Source organism: Panthera tigris, chromosome C1, assembly GCF_018350195.1.
Source record: "Panthera tigris isolate Pti1 chromosome C1, P.tigris_Pti1_mat1.1, whole genome shotgun sequence".
Lineage (NCBI taxonomy): Eukaryota > Metazoa > Chordata > Mammalia > Carnivora > Felidae > Panthera > Panthera tigris.
This window is the reverse complement of record NC_056667.1, coordinates 25,785,237-25,802,533: the sequence shown is the minus strand read 5'-3', so window position 1 is coordinate 25,802,533 and position 17,297 is coordinate 25,785,237. Positions and strand designations below refer to the sequence as shown.

Here is a 17,297-nt window from a genome sequence, read left to right as displayed (position 1 = left end):
AGGGGAAGGAAAGGAGGAGTGGGTGGTGGCATGGGAGGAAGCCTGGGACCACGCTGCTCCAAGTGTGGTCCCCAACCATCAGTGTCATTGTATCACCGGGGGTCCACTGAGAGGAACAGCCTCTGGCCCCACTAGGATGCTGTCCATTGGGAGGGTCAGAATTCACATTTCAGCCAGGCTCCCAGGCAGTGTGCATGCACGGTGAAGTCTGAGATGTTCTGTTTCCAGAAGGAGGGTGTGCATGACCAACAGCCTTAGAGGCAGCAGAGAGAGAGAGGTCTGTTAAAGTGAAGACCGGAAAATATCCGCTGGACCCATCAGTGACCTTCGCACACCTGTTTGGGTGGATCAATAGGACCTGAAGGCAGAAGTGACAGAGCTGGAGAGTGAGTGGGAAGTAAGAAAATGGAGACAGAAAGTATGGACATATTGTGTTTTCTAGAAATCTGTCAGGGAAGGGGAAGAGAGAGACGGGGCTGGAGGGTGTGCGGTGAGAATTGTTTTCTTAGTGATGGAGTCCTGAGCACACTTAGGATGGGAAACCTTCATCAGAGAGGAAATGATGGAGCCTGTGTAGCATATGTAAGAGAGAAACATGAATCAGGTTCTGGAGGGTAAAATGGGGATGGGATCTGCAGGGCACAGGGGATGATCATGTTTAGATTGGAGCAGGGGTGGCTCCTCCACAGTGAGAAGGAGGACGGCATGGGGCAGGTTGGATGGGTTTGGAATCAGGGGGACCAAGGGATTCCCCCTTGTGGCTTTGTGTTCTGTGCAGAGCGGGAGGAGAGACAGCAGCTCAGAGGAGGGGCTGGGAGAATTGGGAGCGGAAAATGGAGAAGGTTGCAAATTATCGTTCTGGCATTTGATGTTCCAGAGGAGAAGCCTGCCTTCTGCCCGGTCCGGTTGCTTTTAGTTTCAACTCTCTGAGCCTCAGTTCCTCGCCTCACAGTCATTCTGATGCTCAAGTACAATGATGTACATTTTATCACCTGCACAGTGCATGACATGTGCAAGCTCATGCTCCATCTGTCATCCATCTTCCCTCCCTCTGTGCCACGCCTGGGGTGGCCTGGGAAGCACTTGGAAAAGCGGGTTAATATTCCTCCCGTTTCTCTGGAAGCTTCTAAGAGTTCTGGCCGTACTGATCTGTGCTCTTTCTCTTTCCCAGGCCAAAACTGCACATTCCAACTGCAGGGTCCCAATGGGACAGTTGAGAGCCCAGGGTTCCCGTATGGCTACCCCAATTACGCCAACTGCACGTGGACCATCACGGCGGAGGACCAGCACAGGATCCAGCTTGTGTTCCAGTCCTTCGCCCTGGAGGAGGACTTTGATGTCCTGTCGGTGTTTGATGGCCCGCCCCAGCCAGAGAACCTGCGAACCAGGTACCCCCTGAGCTCATTACCGCAGCCACCAGAGAGAGCCCTGAGAGCCAAGCTCGCTTGCCAACAAAGACCTCTGTTCTTATGGGGTCTGCCCTCAACTCTTAGGCTTTCTTTATATTTCCAAATTCCTTTCTCCAGATTGGAAGTACCCAGTAGGCAGGACTGATGGTAGTGTACTTGGGAAGATAAGATAGAAGACACAAGGGGTTACAGAGAAATTTTTGTCTTTCTATTGAGACTGATTTTGCATGGATTGATGTGTATGTGTGTATATCTATTGGTGTATATTCTTTGCACACATGGAAATCTATTCTCTCCCCTTGGCCCAGCAGATATGTGCTATAGGCTAATAGTGAGTATGTCTCTTACATCCTGTACTTGAAAACCATCAAGATGGATTGTTGGAATTTGCCTTATGTTTGCGTGGGGCAAAGTTCCCACTCTCTCAAACCCCATCCTGGTTATTGGAAGAGAAAACTATGGAGAGCGCTTTCCTGCACCCCATCCCCCAAGCTGTCTCCCAAGGGGGAGAGTTCACATCGAGGAGGGAGACGGGAAGGGAGGCTACTGCTTGTCCAGACCAGTCTGGGATGAAGGTCAAGGCCCAAGAGTCCTAGCACTCCAGGTTTTGCTGGCCTGGTGGCCTGCCGTGCTCTGTGGCAAGCCTTGTCTGGGTTCTGCCAGTCAGGCTCTGGGCTCCTCAGGGAGCCAAAGGGTTATTGGTTTACCAGCCAAGCCCTGGGGAGCTCAGGGTGCTAATGAATGGAACAGTAATGATTGGTTTCCTGGCAAGTGCTTTAACTCTCAAGGTTTTGTTTAAAGATGCTTCTGTGCCCTCAGCTTGCGAGCTCCCGGAGCAGGGTCACAAACAACATTTATAGGGAAGCACCAGCCCTCTTCTCTCCCACCCCCTGCACTCTTAGGGCAGCATGGAGGTGAGGCTTCCCAGCCTGCAGCAGGAGTGGGGGCAGCTGGGACCCCTCTGATTAGTAGTTCCTCCTGAACAAACCTGGGCTTCTCCATCTTACCTTGACATTCAGCAGCTTCCGCACACAGTAGGTCTTCAGTGAAAATTTGGGGAAGAGACTGGAGTCCTCTTCACTTATTCATTACACAAATATTTCAAGAGCACCTCTTATGTTCCAGACACTGGCCTGGGTGCAGGGGATGTAGCAGCGAGCAAATCAAAGCCACTGTCTTCACTGAGGCTACATGCTAATGTGGGAGACAGGTGTGGATGTGAATATGTGAGTTTAGAGTTCAAGGACATTGGGGCTAGAGATAAAAAATTGGGAGACTTGGGGTATAACACCATGAGACTGGATGAGGTTGCAAGGGAGAGAGTCCTGACCATCATATGCTGAGCTCAGGTGACACCATCTGGGGGCACCTGTGTCTACATTTGATGAATGTTGAATGACGTTGAAAGATAGGAAGGCTAATGGGGTACTTGGTTGGGATGTGGACAGCGGAAGGCAGCCTCCACTTCTATTCCAGCTTTCCTTACGCTTACGTCCGCATGGATGTGGTCAAACCTCTGTTTTCCGATGTTGGGTTTGCTCACTCTGAGAGTGAAGTACAGAAGACCCACTGGAGGTGGGGGGATTGCTCTGGCCCAGAAGGGTGGCGGGGGGTGATGTTGGTAGGGGAGGCCCTGGATGTGTTTCCGGCCCCCACAAAGCCCACTCTGGCCAATAAGCCATGTTTGAGGACGAGGCTCCCAGGGTTTGCACCCTCACTACGTTTGCACCCTCACTACCCACTACCTGCTTGGGTTCTCCCTTCCTGTCACCTTCCTGATCTGCTCATTTTAGTTCATTTCCGTAGCCAGGGGCATGTAGGCTTGGCAGAGGGGAAGGGCTGTAAAGAGTGCTGTGCCTCTTGGGGCCCCACAGCCAGAGGAGCTCACTCCTTGGAGGACACTAAGAGGGGATGTGATCCCAGAGGGCAGTCCTAATAGCAGGAAAGAGTGGAATATGCAACTCCTGGAAAGTTTTGGAATGGATCTTCTTTAGGGGTGGGGGACGGGGACAGCAAGTGTGTGTTCGCTGGGGTTCTTGTGCAATGTTTTCATGATTTTGCATGGTTATTGGGTTTTCTTCTTATTCATGAATCAGTTTCTATCTGTATGTTTGTCCAAGAAATCATCCATTTATGGAGATTGTCAAGGGTCTCAGCTTAGAATAAACATATGGTTTCCCTTCTTGACGGGTCTGAGAGCACACCTTCTTTCTTGCATCTGCTCCTGTGTGTTTGTGTTTTCTTTCTTTTTACTCAATTAGTATTGTCAGAAGTTTGCCTATTTTATTGATCTTTTAAACATCCCACCTGTAGGGCTATCAATTTTATTCTTTCTCTGTTCTCTGATTCATTTCTGCTTTCATCTTTATTCATTCATTTTCTTCTTCTTACCTTAGGCTAATGTTGCTGTTTTGCTGATTTCATGAATTGAATTAGTTTCATTATTTCCTGTTTGATAATAAAAACATTAAGAGACATTTTCCCCTAAGTATAACTTTAACCATATCCCATAAATTTTGATGGGTAGTCGTTAATTTAGGAAGAGTCTCTAATTGTGGTTTTGTGCCTTCCTTGACTCTGGGATTTTTTTCCCTCAGATTTCCCTCAGATTTTTTTATACTTAAAATGTTATTATCTAGTTGTATTGCATTATGATCAGATGATGATTTCTACTTTGGAGAATTGGTTGGCTTTTTTCCCCACAGCACAAGATCATTTTTTTCTGAGTGTTCTATGAGTATTTGAAAGAACATATGTGAAAAATTCGTGTTATTAACATTATGCAGTTTTTCTAATTTCTTATTTTCTGAATGATGTTTGTCAAGGATAAGCAATACATTTTTTCCCCACATTTTTGCCATTTTCTTATCAATTTCCCTTTTATTACTAAGTTTTTACTTTATATATTTTGGTGCTATACTCTTCAGCATGTATGTTTAAACATTAGATCTGAAGAGTAAACTTGATTTTTTTTTCAGTGTAAAAGTTATCTTTATTCCCCCAACTTTTTTGTTTTAAATTCTACTTTGATGCTAATACAATCGCCTTCATAGTTTTTTTTAGGTTTGCATTTATTGGGTCCCCCTCTTTCCCAATTCCTCTGTTTTGAATATTTCTGTCATTATTTTAGGTGTATTTCTTAATACAAAATACCATTGGGGGCGCCTGGGTGGCTCAGTCGGTTAAGCGGCCGACTTCGCCTCGGGTCATGATCTCACGGTCCGTGAGTTCGAGCCCCGCATCGGGCTCTGTGCTGACAGCTCAGAGCCTGGAGCCTGTTTCAGATTCTGTGTCTCCCTCTCGCTGACCCTCCCCTGTTCATGCTCTGTCTCTCTCTGTCTCAAAAATAAATAAAACGTTAAAAAAAAAATTAAAAAAAATAAATAAATAAAACAAAATACCATTGGATTCTTACTTTACAACCTTTACTGAGAGTCTATTCTTTAATAGGAAAGCTTAATCTACTCACATTTTTTTGGTGATAACCTATATGTCTGCTCTAGTCTAATATTTCATGCTTTCTGTTTTAAAGTTTTCTTACTATTATTTCCTCTCCTCTACTTTCTTTTTTAAAACATTTTTTTAAGTTTATTTATTTATTTTGAGAGAGAGCAAGAGTACTCGAGGAAGCGTGAAAGGGGCAGAGAGAGAGGGAGAAAGAGAATCCTAAGCAGGCCCTGCACTGTCAGCACGGAGCCAGACCTGGGGCTCAATCCCATGAACCATGAAATCATAACCTGAGCTGAAACCGTGTCTGACATGTAACCGACTGAGCCACCCAGGTGCCCCATCTTTTTCTCTAGTTTCAAGTGCCCGTTTTCTTTGCCTTTGCCTTTTCTGTGATTTTGATTCAACTAGTGGTTAAATTACTTCTTCAGAACACATTTTAAGGTGTATTTCTCTGTCAACATCTTGTCTGGCTAGGCTTTTTTAAAAATCAGGTCTTACTGGCACGGCAACATGTAGAAATTCCTTAGTGTTTGTAGCATGTAGATACCTGCCTCTTTTTCATACTTTCCAGAATGGACATTTATATTGGCTCTTTTTAATATACCTTTGATTATTTCCATAAGAATTTAGGGGATCAGATTAAAGGAGAGTTTAACACATTGGCTTGGCTTGAACTGGAAATTTCTTTTTAGATTTGTATTCATTTGGATGCTATTGTTTTTTTAAAAAATATTTTTTAATGTTTATTTGTTTTTGAGAGAGAGAGAGACCAAGTGTGAGCAGGGGAGGGGCAGAGAGAGAGCGAGATACAGAATCCGAAGCAGGCTTCAGGCTCTGAGCTGTCAGCATATAACCCGGCAGGGGGCTTGAACCCACAAACTGTAAGATCATGACCTGAGCTGAGGTCAGACGCTTAACCAACTGAGCTACCCAGGTACCCCAAATTATTTTCTATTTTATTTCCGTTTTGGATTACTCACTGCTAATTTATAGAAATACAACTGGTTTTCTTATTGTTGGCCTTATGTCCTGTGACCTTGCTGAACTTATTAATAGTTCTGATGCTTTTTTACATCTGTGAATAAATATTTTTGTTTTTCTTTTGCAATGTAGATGTCTTTTATTTATTTATTTTTTGCTTAATTGCACTAGATAGGATCTTACAGTATGATCATGACTAGAAGTGGTAAGACTGGACATCTTTGCCTTGCTTTTGACCTTGAAACACTCAGTATTTCACTGTTAAGTATGATGTTAGCTATAGGTGTGTGCTAGATGCCCTTCAAGGAAGGTGTTTTTGTAAAAGTTATTTATTTATTTTGGGAGAGAGAGAGAGAGAGATAGTATGCTCGAGTGGGGGGGGCGGGGCAGAGGGAGGGAGAGAGAGAATCTCAAGCAGGGTCTGTGCTGTTAGCACAGAGCCCAGTATGGGGCTTGGTCCCATGAACCATGAGATCATGACCTGAGCCGAAATCAAGAGTCAGATGCTTAACCGACCGAACCACCCAGCTGCTCTCAAATGAAGGTTTTAGGTGGAGGATTTTGGCACAGTCTGGCTGCAGTGGGGAAAATACACTGGATTGGGGGCCAGGCTGGTGACTGCCAGGCCAGGCAGGAGACCGCCGTAGCCTGAGCTAGATCAATGAAGAGAGAAGATGGGCGTGGCTTTGTGTGATGTTAATGAAAAGGCATTGTCCTTGTCCCTGAAGCTAAGGGCAGATTTCTAAGGACTTGTGGAGTGGAAATAAGAAGAAGAAAGAGGTGGAGGATGACTCTGCAGTGTCTGGCTTGGAAGCAGAAAACAAGAGAGATCAGTGTGCGGTAAATTCCAGTCTCCAGTAAAATGTGTTCTCACGGCATAGCCGGGTCTTTTCTGTACTGACGTTTTAATTTATTTGGCTTGTGGAATAGGAGGGCCACCTCCTCGCATGTTGTTTTTCTGTGGCAGGCCTCGATTTATACGCAGGTAGGTTCTACATTTATTAATGCTGTGATCTGTGCAAGGTTTGGCGGCTCTGAGCCTCATCTATAAAGTGGAAGTCACACAGCCCATCTTACAGTGTGGTTATAGGTCAGCCACCTGCTGCAGATCCCTTAGTGCTCCATCAGTGTTAGGTGCATCCTTCCCTGCCTGGGTCCTAGGAAGTTGGACTGCTCTAGAGGGCTTTGGTGACTGTCCTGACATTTCATCGGTGGCCCACTTACTAACTGGACTTTTTAGATCACAGGACTGCAGGTGTGGAGCACAGACACTGAAAAAGGAGTTGGGCTCAGGGCAGTCACTCACTGTGGGTGGTATCACTGAGCGTGTGGTAGCCCAGCAGTGGGACAGGACCACCAAGAAGCCTCTAGCAGGTTTCTCTCTGCCTGCGTAGTTCATGGTTTTCTGCGTTCATTGTCTAAAACTTGATGGGCTTAAGTTTTGCAGTCCTGCTGTCTATGCATCTTTGAACGCATCTCTCTTTTCTTTTCTTACTCTAACACCGATCTTTTTTCACCCTATGCATGCATTCCAGCAAAAGGCTGAAGAGTCACCTCCCCACCCCAATCCCCAACCCCCTTTAACCTCACCTTTTCTCCAGCTGCTTGCTCATGGGTCGTGTTATGAGCAACAAGCTTCCTTCCTGGTTAGATTCTAAGCAACTTGAGGCTGAAAGTCAGGGCTTCCATCATGCTTTGCTGTGGCAGAACCATGCAGTGAAATGCACCTCTTGCCGGTGGAGGACATGAGCTTGAGTTGTAGCTGTTCCTTAGCCGCTGGGCATCTGCCACTCACTTTGACTCTTAGCCTCAGCATCCCCATCTAGAAATGGGTGTATCAATATCTGCTTCGTAGGTTGGTTGGTGAGGATTAAAATAGATAATGTGTGTAAACCACTTTGAATTTTGATAAGAGATAAACAAAAGGAATACTTGTATAGTTGTAGCAGAAAATCAGGAAACACCATTAAGCAAAAAGACTCACAAAGCTTCCCCCCCCCCACCCCCCGCCCAAGTAAATGTATAAGTCATGTGGTAGAGCAGTGGTTCTCAACCCCCAGGGGACATCTGGCAATGTCTGGGGACATTTTTGGGTGTCACAACTGGACAGGGGGCTATGGCATCTGGTGGGTCAAGGCCAGGGATGCTGCTAAATATCCTGCCATGCCAGGACAAAGGCCAGGAGCGCTGAGGTTGAGAAATCCTGATGTAGGCGATGGAGGAGTTAAGGCCTTTGGCATCAGACATACTTAGGTTCTAATCCTGTTTCAATGTCAGGGACCTTGGACAAGTGAAACAACCCATCCGAGTCGGAGCCTCAGTTTCCTCCACTGCAAAACGGGCAGCTCTCAGTGGTGCTCTGTGCCGACAGCGGCACCTGGCATCGTTAATGAAGAGGTGCCAGTAGACACACTGCGCATGGCTCGTTCTATATGCAGATGCCATTCATCTCCCAGCGACTCCCTTTCTCTACCAGGAGTTCAGAGCCATCTTCTTGAAAGCATCTCACATTTCATCTAGAGCTATTCACAAGCAGCCACATCCCAGGGTGCCAGAAGGCAGCGTCTGGCTGCTTGAAATTAAATTTACAATAGAAGCTGATCAGATTCTTCTCATAATGGATCAGGGTGGGAAGCGAGAGTAGAAGCTGGTCTTGAGAGCCAGGGAGCCTGTAGGAGTTTGGAAATGAGCAAGAAAAGAACAAAGAGCCTTCCAGATAATGCAGTGTCAGCCCTGCCTGGATGAATTATTGCAACAATCCCCACATCTCTGCTTTGGCACAATTAGATGGCCTTTCCATGCTGGCAGACATCCTTTTGCGTTGCAGTTTTAATGCGGGATGAAGTTTTCTAATGAAATGCAGGCAGACGTAATCTACGGAGACACTGCTAATAAACAGCATCACCGCGTATTGGAGGGTTTATAGAGCGCTGGTGATGACTGCACCAGTTAAGCACAGCTAAGCATCCCTTAATTTAGACATTTGGGCTCAAGTTATGGGAAACACTACAACTCGTTCCCTCAATTACTGGCAATACGCATTCTGTCATCTGCCTAAGGTGGAAATGCAATTTAAGTCATTCGGGGCTGGTTGCAGATTTCACTCAACTGGCACTAGACACCTGTTTGGAAGTTGTAAAAAATCCACAAATTTGCCAGATTTACTGTCTTCTTATAAATATGTATCACAGCAGAGCTCCCTGAAGGACCTGTCTTGTTTGGATTCCTTAAAAAGTGTTCCTTGCACATCAGTAGGGCTGTCCTTGGAGAATCTTCTCCCCAGAGTGCCTTGAGAATGTGCTCTTGTGTGTGGGAGGCGGCTGGAACGGCCCATGGGGAGGAGGGAGCATTCTTTCTGTACACGACTGAAACAGGGAGAGGATGCTGGAAAGGGGAAAGAAGAGATGGTGACGCTGAACACCTCTCATGGGCCAGCCGCCATGCAAGACACTCATTCGTTCCGTTTATTCAACCTTTATGGGATGCCTACCAGCAACACCAAGTGTTGGGGATACAGCGGTTCACAATACAGCCTCTGCTTCCAAGGAGCCTACAGTCTCTTTAGGGAGACACATAAATACAGAGGCAATGCTAGTTCACGATGCTACACGCTATGACCGGGGAGCTCTCTGTAGATGCTGATCTATCGGCCTGGAATGCCCTCCCTCCATCTGCCCCTTTGCTTAGTTATTGGTTACGCATTCTTCGAACCTCAACTCACTTGTCAATTCCTCACTCAGGGACTCCTCGGAGATACTCCTACTTCTCAACCTGGTCAGATCCTCCTATGATTACCCTCCTCAGATTACCGTGTATCCCTCCTTCATGGTTTTACATGTGCATATGTGTGATTATTTGATTTATGCCCATACTCCTTGACTGCAGACACTGTTTCTATTTTGCTCTCCATTGTACCTCCAGGGCCTGGCTTTTAGTAGGTGCTCAACAAATATTCAGGGAATGAATGAATGAATGCTCTCTAGAGGAAGGGCATGGAGGGTGGGATGGGGACAGTGTTTTGAACCAAGAGAATAGCGTGTGTAGAGGTCCAGGTAAAATCAAGAGAAGGCGAGGTGCAGGCTGAAAGTGGGTTCATCCTGGGGGAGATTGTAGTGGAGAACTTCGGGTGTGGCCGGGCCAGATCATCAGGGGCTCTATGTGCCGTGCCAGGGAACTTGTCAGGTATTCTAAGGGAAGTGGGGACACCCAAAAAGGATTTAAGCAGGGATTTCATGCGTTATCTAATCATTCAACAGCACCCCCATGAAATGAGCAGTGTTAATTTTCACTGCAAGAGTTAGATAAGCATCTGAGGTCTCTAAGCTCCCAGGGGGTTAAAGGAGGAGTGGACCATGGGTCTCCTAGAGCCAGAAAGAAACGAGGCATGTTTTCCCCCACACCAAAATGCTTTCTTACTACATTGGATTCATTTCATTTCCTTTTTAAAAATTCATTCCGTTTTCCTTTTAAAGCAGTTTCTTTAAAATAGTGAAAGTAATAAGCGCTCACTACTTTAGAAAAGTCGAGCATTCCAGCGGTGTATAGAGTAAAACAAGGTAAGTTCCTCCTTCCCCAGGCCCCTGTCCCAGCCCTACTCCCAGGAGGTAACTGCTGTTAACAGTTTGGTGTGTGTCCAATTTCTTTTTAAATAAAGATTCATTAAACTGCCCGTGAGGCTTATTGGGACATCCATCAGCCCTTTAAAAATTGTTCTGATGAATTAAGTGTAAACTAATTAGAAACATGGATTCAATTACCCTCGAAACACACAAGGGCTTAATAATTAATAGGAAGAGGGCTTGAGGCCAAAGGCATTATGGATTTTATCAAACCCCTAACATCTGAAAAGTAAATATGTTTGATTCACCCTAAATGCTGGCAGATTTGCCATCCGGAGGCAAACCTGTTGGTAGAATCTTTGTATTTAACCAAGAAAGTTATCTGTGATTTGTAAGGAATCAGCTGAAGTGTGTGGAGGCCAAGGGCAGCTGCGTATTGCTGGGGAAGGCTGCCTGGGACAGGGCAGTCTCTTTCTGGGTTATGGGAGTCAGCTTTGTTCATGGTCTTTTACCAGGCAAGTTTGGGGGTCCACTGAGGTGCTTGATGACTTCGCCGAACATTTCTATGGGTCCAGGGTACCTGAGGAACAGTACTAGGCCAAGAAACACTGCAGAAGTCAGTGGGGGAGGGGGGGAGGGGACATTCCATTTATCCCCTTGGGACTATGTGACGCATTAGATGGAATTGGAGGGGGGGGTATTGGAATAAATATTTACCTGTTGGGCCGGGTGCCTGATTTGCCCTATGTCACTTAATCTGCAACTTCCCCAGAGGGAAGAATTATTACCTCCATTTTTATTGCTAAGGAAACTGAGTCTCAAAAAGGCTACATGCCTTAGGGCGGCTGTGTTCAAACTCCTAGATCTGCTTGACAGCCGGCTTCACATAGGTCCACACAACTACACCAGGGTTGAAAGGGGTGGTGGGAGTGGAGGAAGCAGGGTCCGCCTGGCTTGAGGCTCAGGAAGCCAACTGCAGTGACCCACGGGGCAGCCATGTGCTCCATCACCTAATGCCAAAGGGTGGGTTTGGGCAGACGTGGTGGGGGGAGGGGTTGGCAGCAGTTGATATAGAAAGCCAGGTGGGCAGCAGTGTCGGGGTCCTGAGCAATCCTTCCATTCACAGTCGGACCCTGTGGTTCAAGGTCAAAGTCAGTTTTTGTGGCAAAGCTTCACCTAGGTTGTTCGCCAAGTCTGCTATTTAATAGCAGCCAAAATTTAAGGCCCCGTGGAGCACGAGTCTCATGCCAAAAGGCTACACAACTTCACCGCTCCTCAAGATTGGTTCTGCCCCCAGCGTTACCAGGTGTTGGTCAAAGATGCGACATTGCCCCAGAATGGAGTGGGCCACCCCTTGACCCTCATCTTCCCCTTTCTTGCTGGTGGTGGCTGTCAGGGGGTTGCTGAGTTAGGAAAGTGCCCCCTGGTTTATCCTCAACTCATATTCCCTGAACATTTAGGGCGATAGAAATCACTGTGCAAGGACTCTCGTAACCCAGGATACTGTCCTCAGGGTAGAGGCAAGTTTGGACATGTAATTCTAGTCTTTACTCTGTTCATCAGTAGAAATGGTACCCTAACAAACCACCTCCCAAGTACTGTGTTCCTTGATCCTTTGGAATTAGAATAAATATAAAAGAAAACAAATTGTCAGCTTTTAAGTGAACCAAGAGCCAAGATATTACTTCCTGGTGTGGGTCTGAGCTGCCGCAGGATGTGGTGTCCAGAGCCAGTTGTGGGACAAGGAGACCCGGGTTCCATCCAGCATGGTTCCTGGCTTGCTTGTGATCTTCACCAAGTCCGTCCCTTCTCAGCAGCATCTTCCTGACTTATCAGTTGAGGGTGTAAGTCCCTAAAAACTCCAAAGCTTCTTCCTGCTCTGAAATTGTGTGATTGAGTGATGCTAGAAATGTCTGGAGAAGGATTATAAAATACTCCTGACCTTTTTGGATTATGTCTGCCCTACTCAGGTACTGCTCTGGGATCTCTCAGCACTTCCACCATTAGTCTTTGGCCTCAGGGTTTATTTTCCAACAGCTTGTTAAGCAGTATGGCAGAGAAGGCTTATTGTCCACCATCTCTCTTGTTCTCTTTCCACGGTACAGAGTTGTCTGTGGGAAGCAGCTGCCTAGCCAGGGACAGTGTTTCTCAGCCTCTTCTGCATCCAGGTGCACCTGTGTGGCTTAGTGGTCAACAGGAAGTGGATAGAAGTAACATATATCACTCCCACGCTTGGCCCAGGAAAGCTCCCCTGCGATCTTGTGTTCCCTCTTCTTTTCAGGAGACAGGAGATGCCCGGATGACTATATGAAGTGGGACCCACCACGAGCTACCGATTGAGAAATAAACTCGTATACACGCTTAGATCTCTGAGATTCCAAGCTTTATTGTCACCGTAGCCAGTGTGTTCTTAGCCATTGTAAGCTCTGAGCCTAGCCATTAAGGAATTTACTTTAGAACCTAGAGGTAGGTGAGGATTCTAGATAGCAGAATCTGCATGCCGTCCAGAATTGACATTCGGTCTTATTTGCTTTTGGGGAGATGAAGCTCCTGGGACAATCTGGCCTTTGTGCCTAAAAATTAGGCCGTGGATGCATAGTTGAGATATTTTTTAAAGCCGTTTTTTGTGCTCCTGACTTTTGCTGGATTCCTCTTGGCACTGCATGGCTCTGGTTATAGTCCTCATCCCTGTCCCATCTCCTGGGGCCCCATGTCCTTGCTCTGCCTCTTACAGGCTGTGTGACTTTGAGGAAGTCACTCCTCTCTGAGTCTCAGGGTCTCTGCCCACAAAGTTGGGATTCTAGCAGCACCTACTTTGTAGGGAAGCTGTGAATATTCAACTACCGTACAAGGTTTAAAGTACGTAGAAGATGCTGGACACATGGTGAGCTCTCAGTAGATGCTGGTTGTTGTCATTATTGTCCTTTCCAAAGCTCACATCTTCCAGCTACCTCCAGTGTCACCACCCTCGTCCACCCCCACCCCCATTACCTCTTGCCTTGGTTATCACAGCAGCCTCCTGCCAGCTCTCCTTGCTAATGCCTTTGGTGTCTTCAGTCTATCCTTAATACCAGAGCTAGAGGGATCTTTTTATTTTATTTTATTTTATTTTATTTTATTTTATTATTTTATTACTATTATTTATTTATTCTTATTTTTAAGGAATAATCTTTTAACAAAAATATATAGAAAGGAATAGTTTTAGATTTACAGAATAGTTGTGAAGATTGTACGGAATTCCTATATATGGCTCACCCAGATTCTCCTTTTTTAACATCTCTCATTTGTGTGGTACATTTGTCACAATGAATGAACCGAAACTGATTTGTTATTATTAACCTAAGCCCATATTTTATTCAGGTTTCCTTAGTTTTTACCCAATGCCCTTTTTCTGTTCCAGGATCTCACCTAAGGCACTTTAGGTCCTTAGGTCTCCTTAGGGTCCTTTGGGCTGTGACAGTTTTTCCGACTCTCCTTGTTTTTGATGATGGACAGTTTTGGGGAGTACTGGTCAGGTCTTGTGTAGAATGTCCTTCATTTGGGATTTGTCTGATACTTTTCTCATGATTAGACTGGGGTCATGTGTCTTTGAAAGGAAGACAATGTTTTCATCACATCACATCAGGGGTATACCTACAGTCAACATGACTTGCCCCTGTTGATGTTGACCTTGATCACCTGGCTGAGGTCCTGTATGGTAACTTCTCCACTCCAAAGTTACTCCCTTGGGGTGCCTGGGTGGCTCAGTCAGTTGGGCGTCCGACTCTTGATTTCAGCTCAGGTCATGATCTCACAGTTGTGAGTTGGAGTGCAGAGCCTGCTTGGGATTCTGTCTCATCCTCTCTCTCTGCCCCTCTCCCCCCTCACAATAAATAAGTAAACTTCAAAACAAAACAAAGTTACTCCCCTCTCCATACTGTTCTCTTGGAAGTCACTGTATGCATTTCACACTTGAGGAGTAGAGGGTTGTACTTCATCTTGAGGGCAGATTGTCTCCATGAACTGTTTGAAATTCTTCGGCATGAAAGATCTGTCTGTTCTCTTCCATTTACTAATGTATTTATATCCGTATGGATCCATAGATAGTGACTTTATACCTTGGATTATAATCCAATGTTGGCTTATTTTGTTGCTCACATTGTTTTAGCCTTGGCCATTGGGAGCTCCCCTAGTTTAAAGGCTCCTCCTGTCTCCTTTGACATTTCCCATCATTGTCAGTTTTTGTTACTGATATTGGTGGTGATGCTGTTTCATCAACACTCTCCAGAGAAATGTGCTCATGTCCCTTTGATTGGAAAATGGTATTAGAACCCAAGATCTGGCTCTGCGTGTGTTCGTTCATTGCTCTTGGGGCATCACTGCTTCCAGACCCTCTTCGCCTACAGAGCGAGGAACTCTCTGTGTATACACAAACCCACATATATACACCTATCTATAAATATTTTTATGTGTATCCGTCTGTGTCTCTGTTAAGTTGAACATGAGTTCATGCTGATATCTCCAACTCTAATCCAGTACCACCTGGATCATTCTGGACACCTTTCCTTGCTTATCTGGAACCTCCTACTCCAACAGTGAGACACCTGGCTGCCACCACCTGACATGCATTTATTGAAGTGTTCAATTGTGGGATGCATGGATAGTGGTACCAGAACTAGTAACCTGTACCCCGGTGGGAAATGACTTTTTCAAACTGGAGCACAGTGATTACACTCAGTTCCTTTTTGCCTTCAGGTTCACAGATTTCACTTGTCTTGAAAGTTACTTAGGTGAGCACCGTGAGGAAAATACACATCAGGGAGCACCTGGATGGCTCGGTTGGTTAATCATCAGACTCTTGATCTTGGCTCAGGTCATGATCTTGCAGTTCGTGGGTTCAGGCCCTGCTTCGGGCTCTGTGCTGACAGTGCGGAGCCTGCTTGGGATTCTCTCTCTCTTTCTCTCTGTCCTTCCCCTGCTTGTTCTCTCTCTAGCTCTCAAAATAAGTAAATAAAGATTAAAAAACATTTTAAAGAAAATACACATCAGGGCAATAGTGTGAAGGGTAAGGGGTGAGATTTTAATAGAGTGGCCAAGGAACCCGTGTCACTGAGAAGGTGACTTGTGTAGAAACCTGGAGCAAAGTGAGTTTGGTGTCTCCGCCAATATTCAGATGGCTCTGGGCCACCTGTTTCATTGGGTTGTGTGTCTTCTGTGTGCCTCTTCCTCAGGGCCCAGCAGGTTTTATTAAGGAAATTCGAAGGAGAGGAAGCATGTTTATCAATAACTTCAGGTGATGTGAAAGACACTCAGGCACACGGATGGCACCTGTCCTTCAAAACCTGCTTCTGACCAGGGTCTCCAGGGCACAGTGAGAAAAGCATTGAAGGCAGTCGAAAGTGGTCTGGCTGGTGAAGTCAGAGAAGTGGTTTCTGACCTCATGATGCCCCTGAGCATCGTGGAGGCTGGTAGTGTGTGTCTCCCAACCCAGCCAAAGGAGAAAGTGTCTCCACAAGGTTTCTATCGGCGAGCTCCTCTGCACCCGGCAAGGTCTTTACCTGTACCTTCCAGGTTCCATCCTTCCCCCTCCCCTTTGCCCCTTTCAATAAGCACTGGAAGTCTCATTAGGAAGGAGGTCTACACATTTGGCTGCAGCTTCCAACTAGTGGCTTTGTGATGTTCTGGCCAATCAGGAGAGGCACATCCAACTTCTGTCTTCTCCAGCATCCTACAGCCACCTGTCCCACACAGGGTGGGTCTTAGACATCTATAAACCCTACAAAGCAAAGGAAAAAGGTGACACCTTCCAGCTGTGCTAGTCCAGCTGTATTTCAGTCACAGCAGGAATTCATCGCTGTCCCTGGATGAACTCAGAAAGCTAGAAAGTCAGGGTCCTTGGTAAGTGGGGGAGTTGAAGACAAGAAGAGTCCCTGCAGACCAAAGCAGGTGTGGAAATATCCACCAGCTGCAAGGCCCCACCCTCTGAGCCCTCAGTGATGCTCCTCCCCACTCTGTGAGATCACTTAAGCTCCTCAGACACATTGTGTTATTTGCTTTCCCGAGTAATCCAGTACTGGCCTCCTCTTTGGTCCTGGTTCACGGAGGAGAAAGCTGAAGTTCTAAATGTTGAATCAGTGGTGAATGATAATAAGAGGTGACCAAGTTCTCAGTGTTTTCTACCTGCTCTGACTGCCTTCCAGCCATGTAGACAGAGGGGTCCGATGAGGGACAGGAGAGGGGCAACCTGGACACAGAGCCATCAATCCTAAAGGACATGGAGGGATGAAAGGAAACCTTCCAGAGATAGGATTCCTCTTCCACAGTCGACCTCTTCCTCCGTATTGGAATTTGCCTCGACTTGGGCCAAAAGGAGAGGAGAATGGAGTAATCGCCTTCCCTCTGCTGTGCTCTTCCTTCAGCGTTGAACTAGGTGAAGACCTTGACATGGCAAAGGCTTTGTAGAACCCCAAAGGAGTGGGTTCCTTCTATTTTGGAGTACGTAGAAGAGTAAAGATTTTCTTTAATTAGATAGTGCCGGATAGATTTAATTAAAGCTTCAAACCTGCAATTTTCTTTGTTTGATTGATCAGTTGGTGCTGATTGCCTGGAGTAATTACGAAGCGGGGGGGAGGTGGCGTTTTCAAAGTCTGGTGGCGATAAAGAAGCAGACTGAGTCAGCTCCTGGGTGCCTGGCTGTCGGGGTGGATTCTGAAAAGGTTTAAATTGCACGAATGTTTGTTAGTTGTGGCCAAATAAAAAATAAGGTGTCTAAATTACACTTTTGTCTAAATCGTGCTCCTGGCTGATGTGCTTCTGTGGAAAAGTTCCCTTTTACCTCCTTTCTCCAAATGTAATCACGCCCCCGAGACCAGGCGGTATTCTGTTATTTTTGTCTTTCTTTTGTGGAATAATTGAAACA

At 46.1% G+C, this 17,297-nt stretch overlaps 1 protein-coding gene across 1 annotated transcript in view; it reads left to right on the top strand.

Annotated features, from left to right (window-relative positions):
* The first annotated feature begins 595 nt into the window (after positions 1-595).
* The window catches only part of CSMD2 (CUB and Sushi multiple domains 2), a 538,353-nt gene continuing 521,651 nt past the window's right edge, over positions 596-17,297 (top strand). Inside the window, 2 exon segments of the mRNA XM_042993830.1 lie at positions 596-614; positions 1,172-1,388. Coding sequence (XP_042849764.1) covers positions 596-614; positions 1,172-1,388 — 236 coding nt within the window.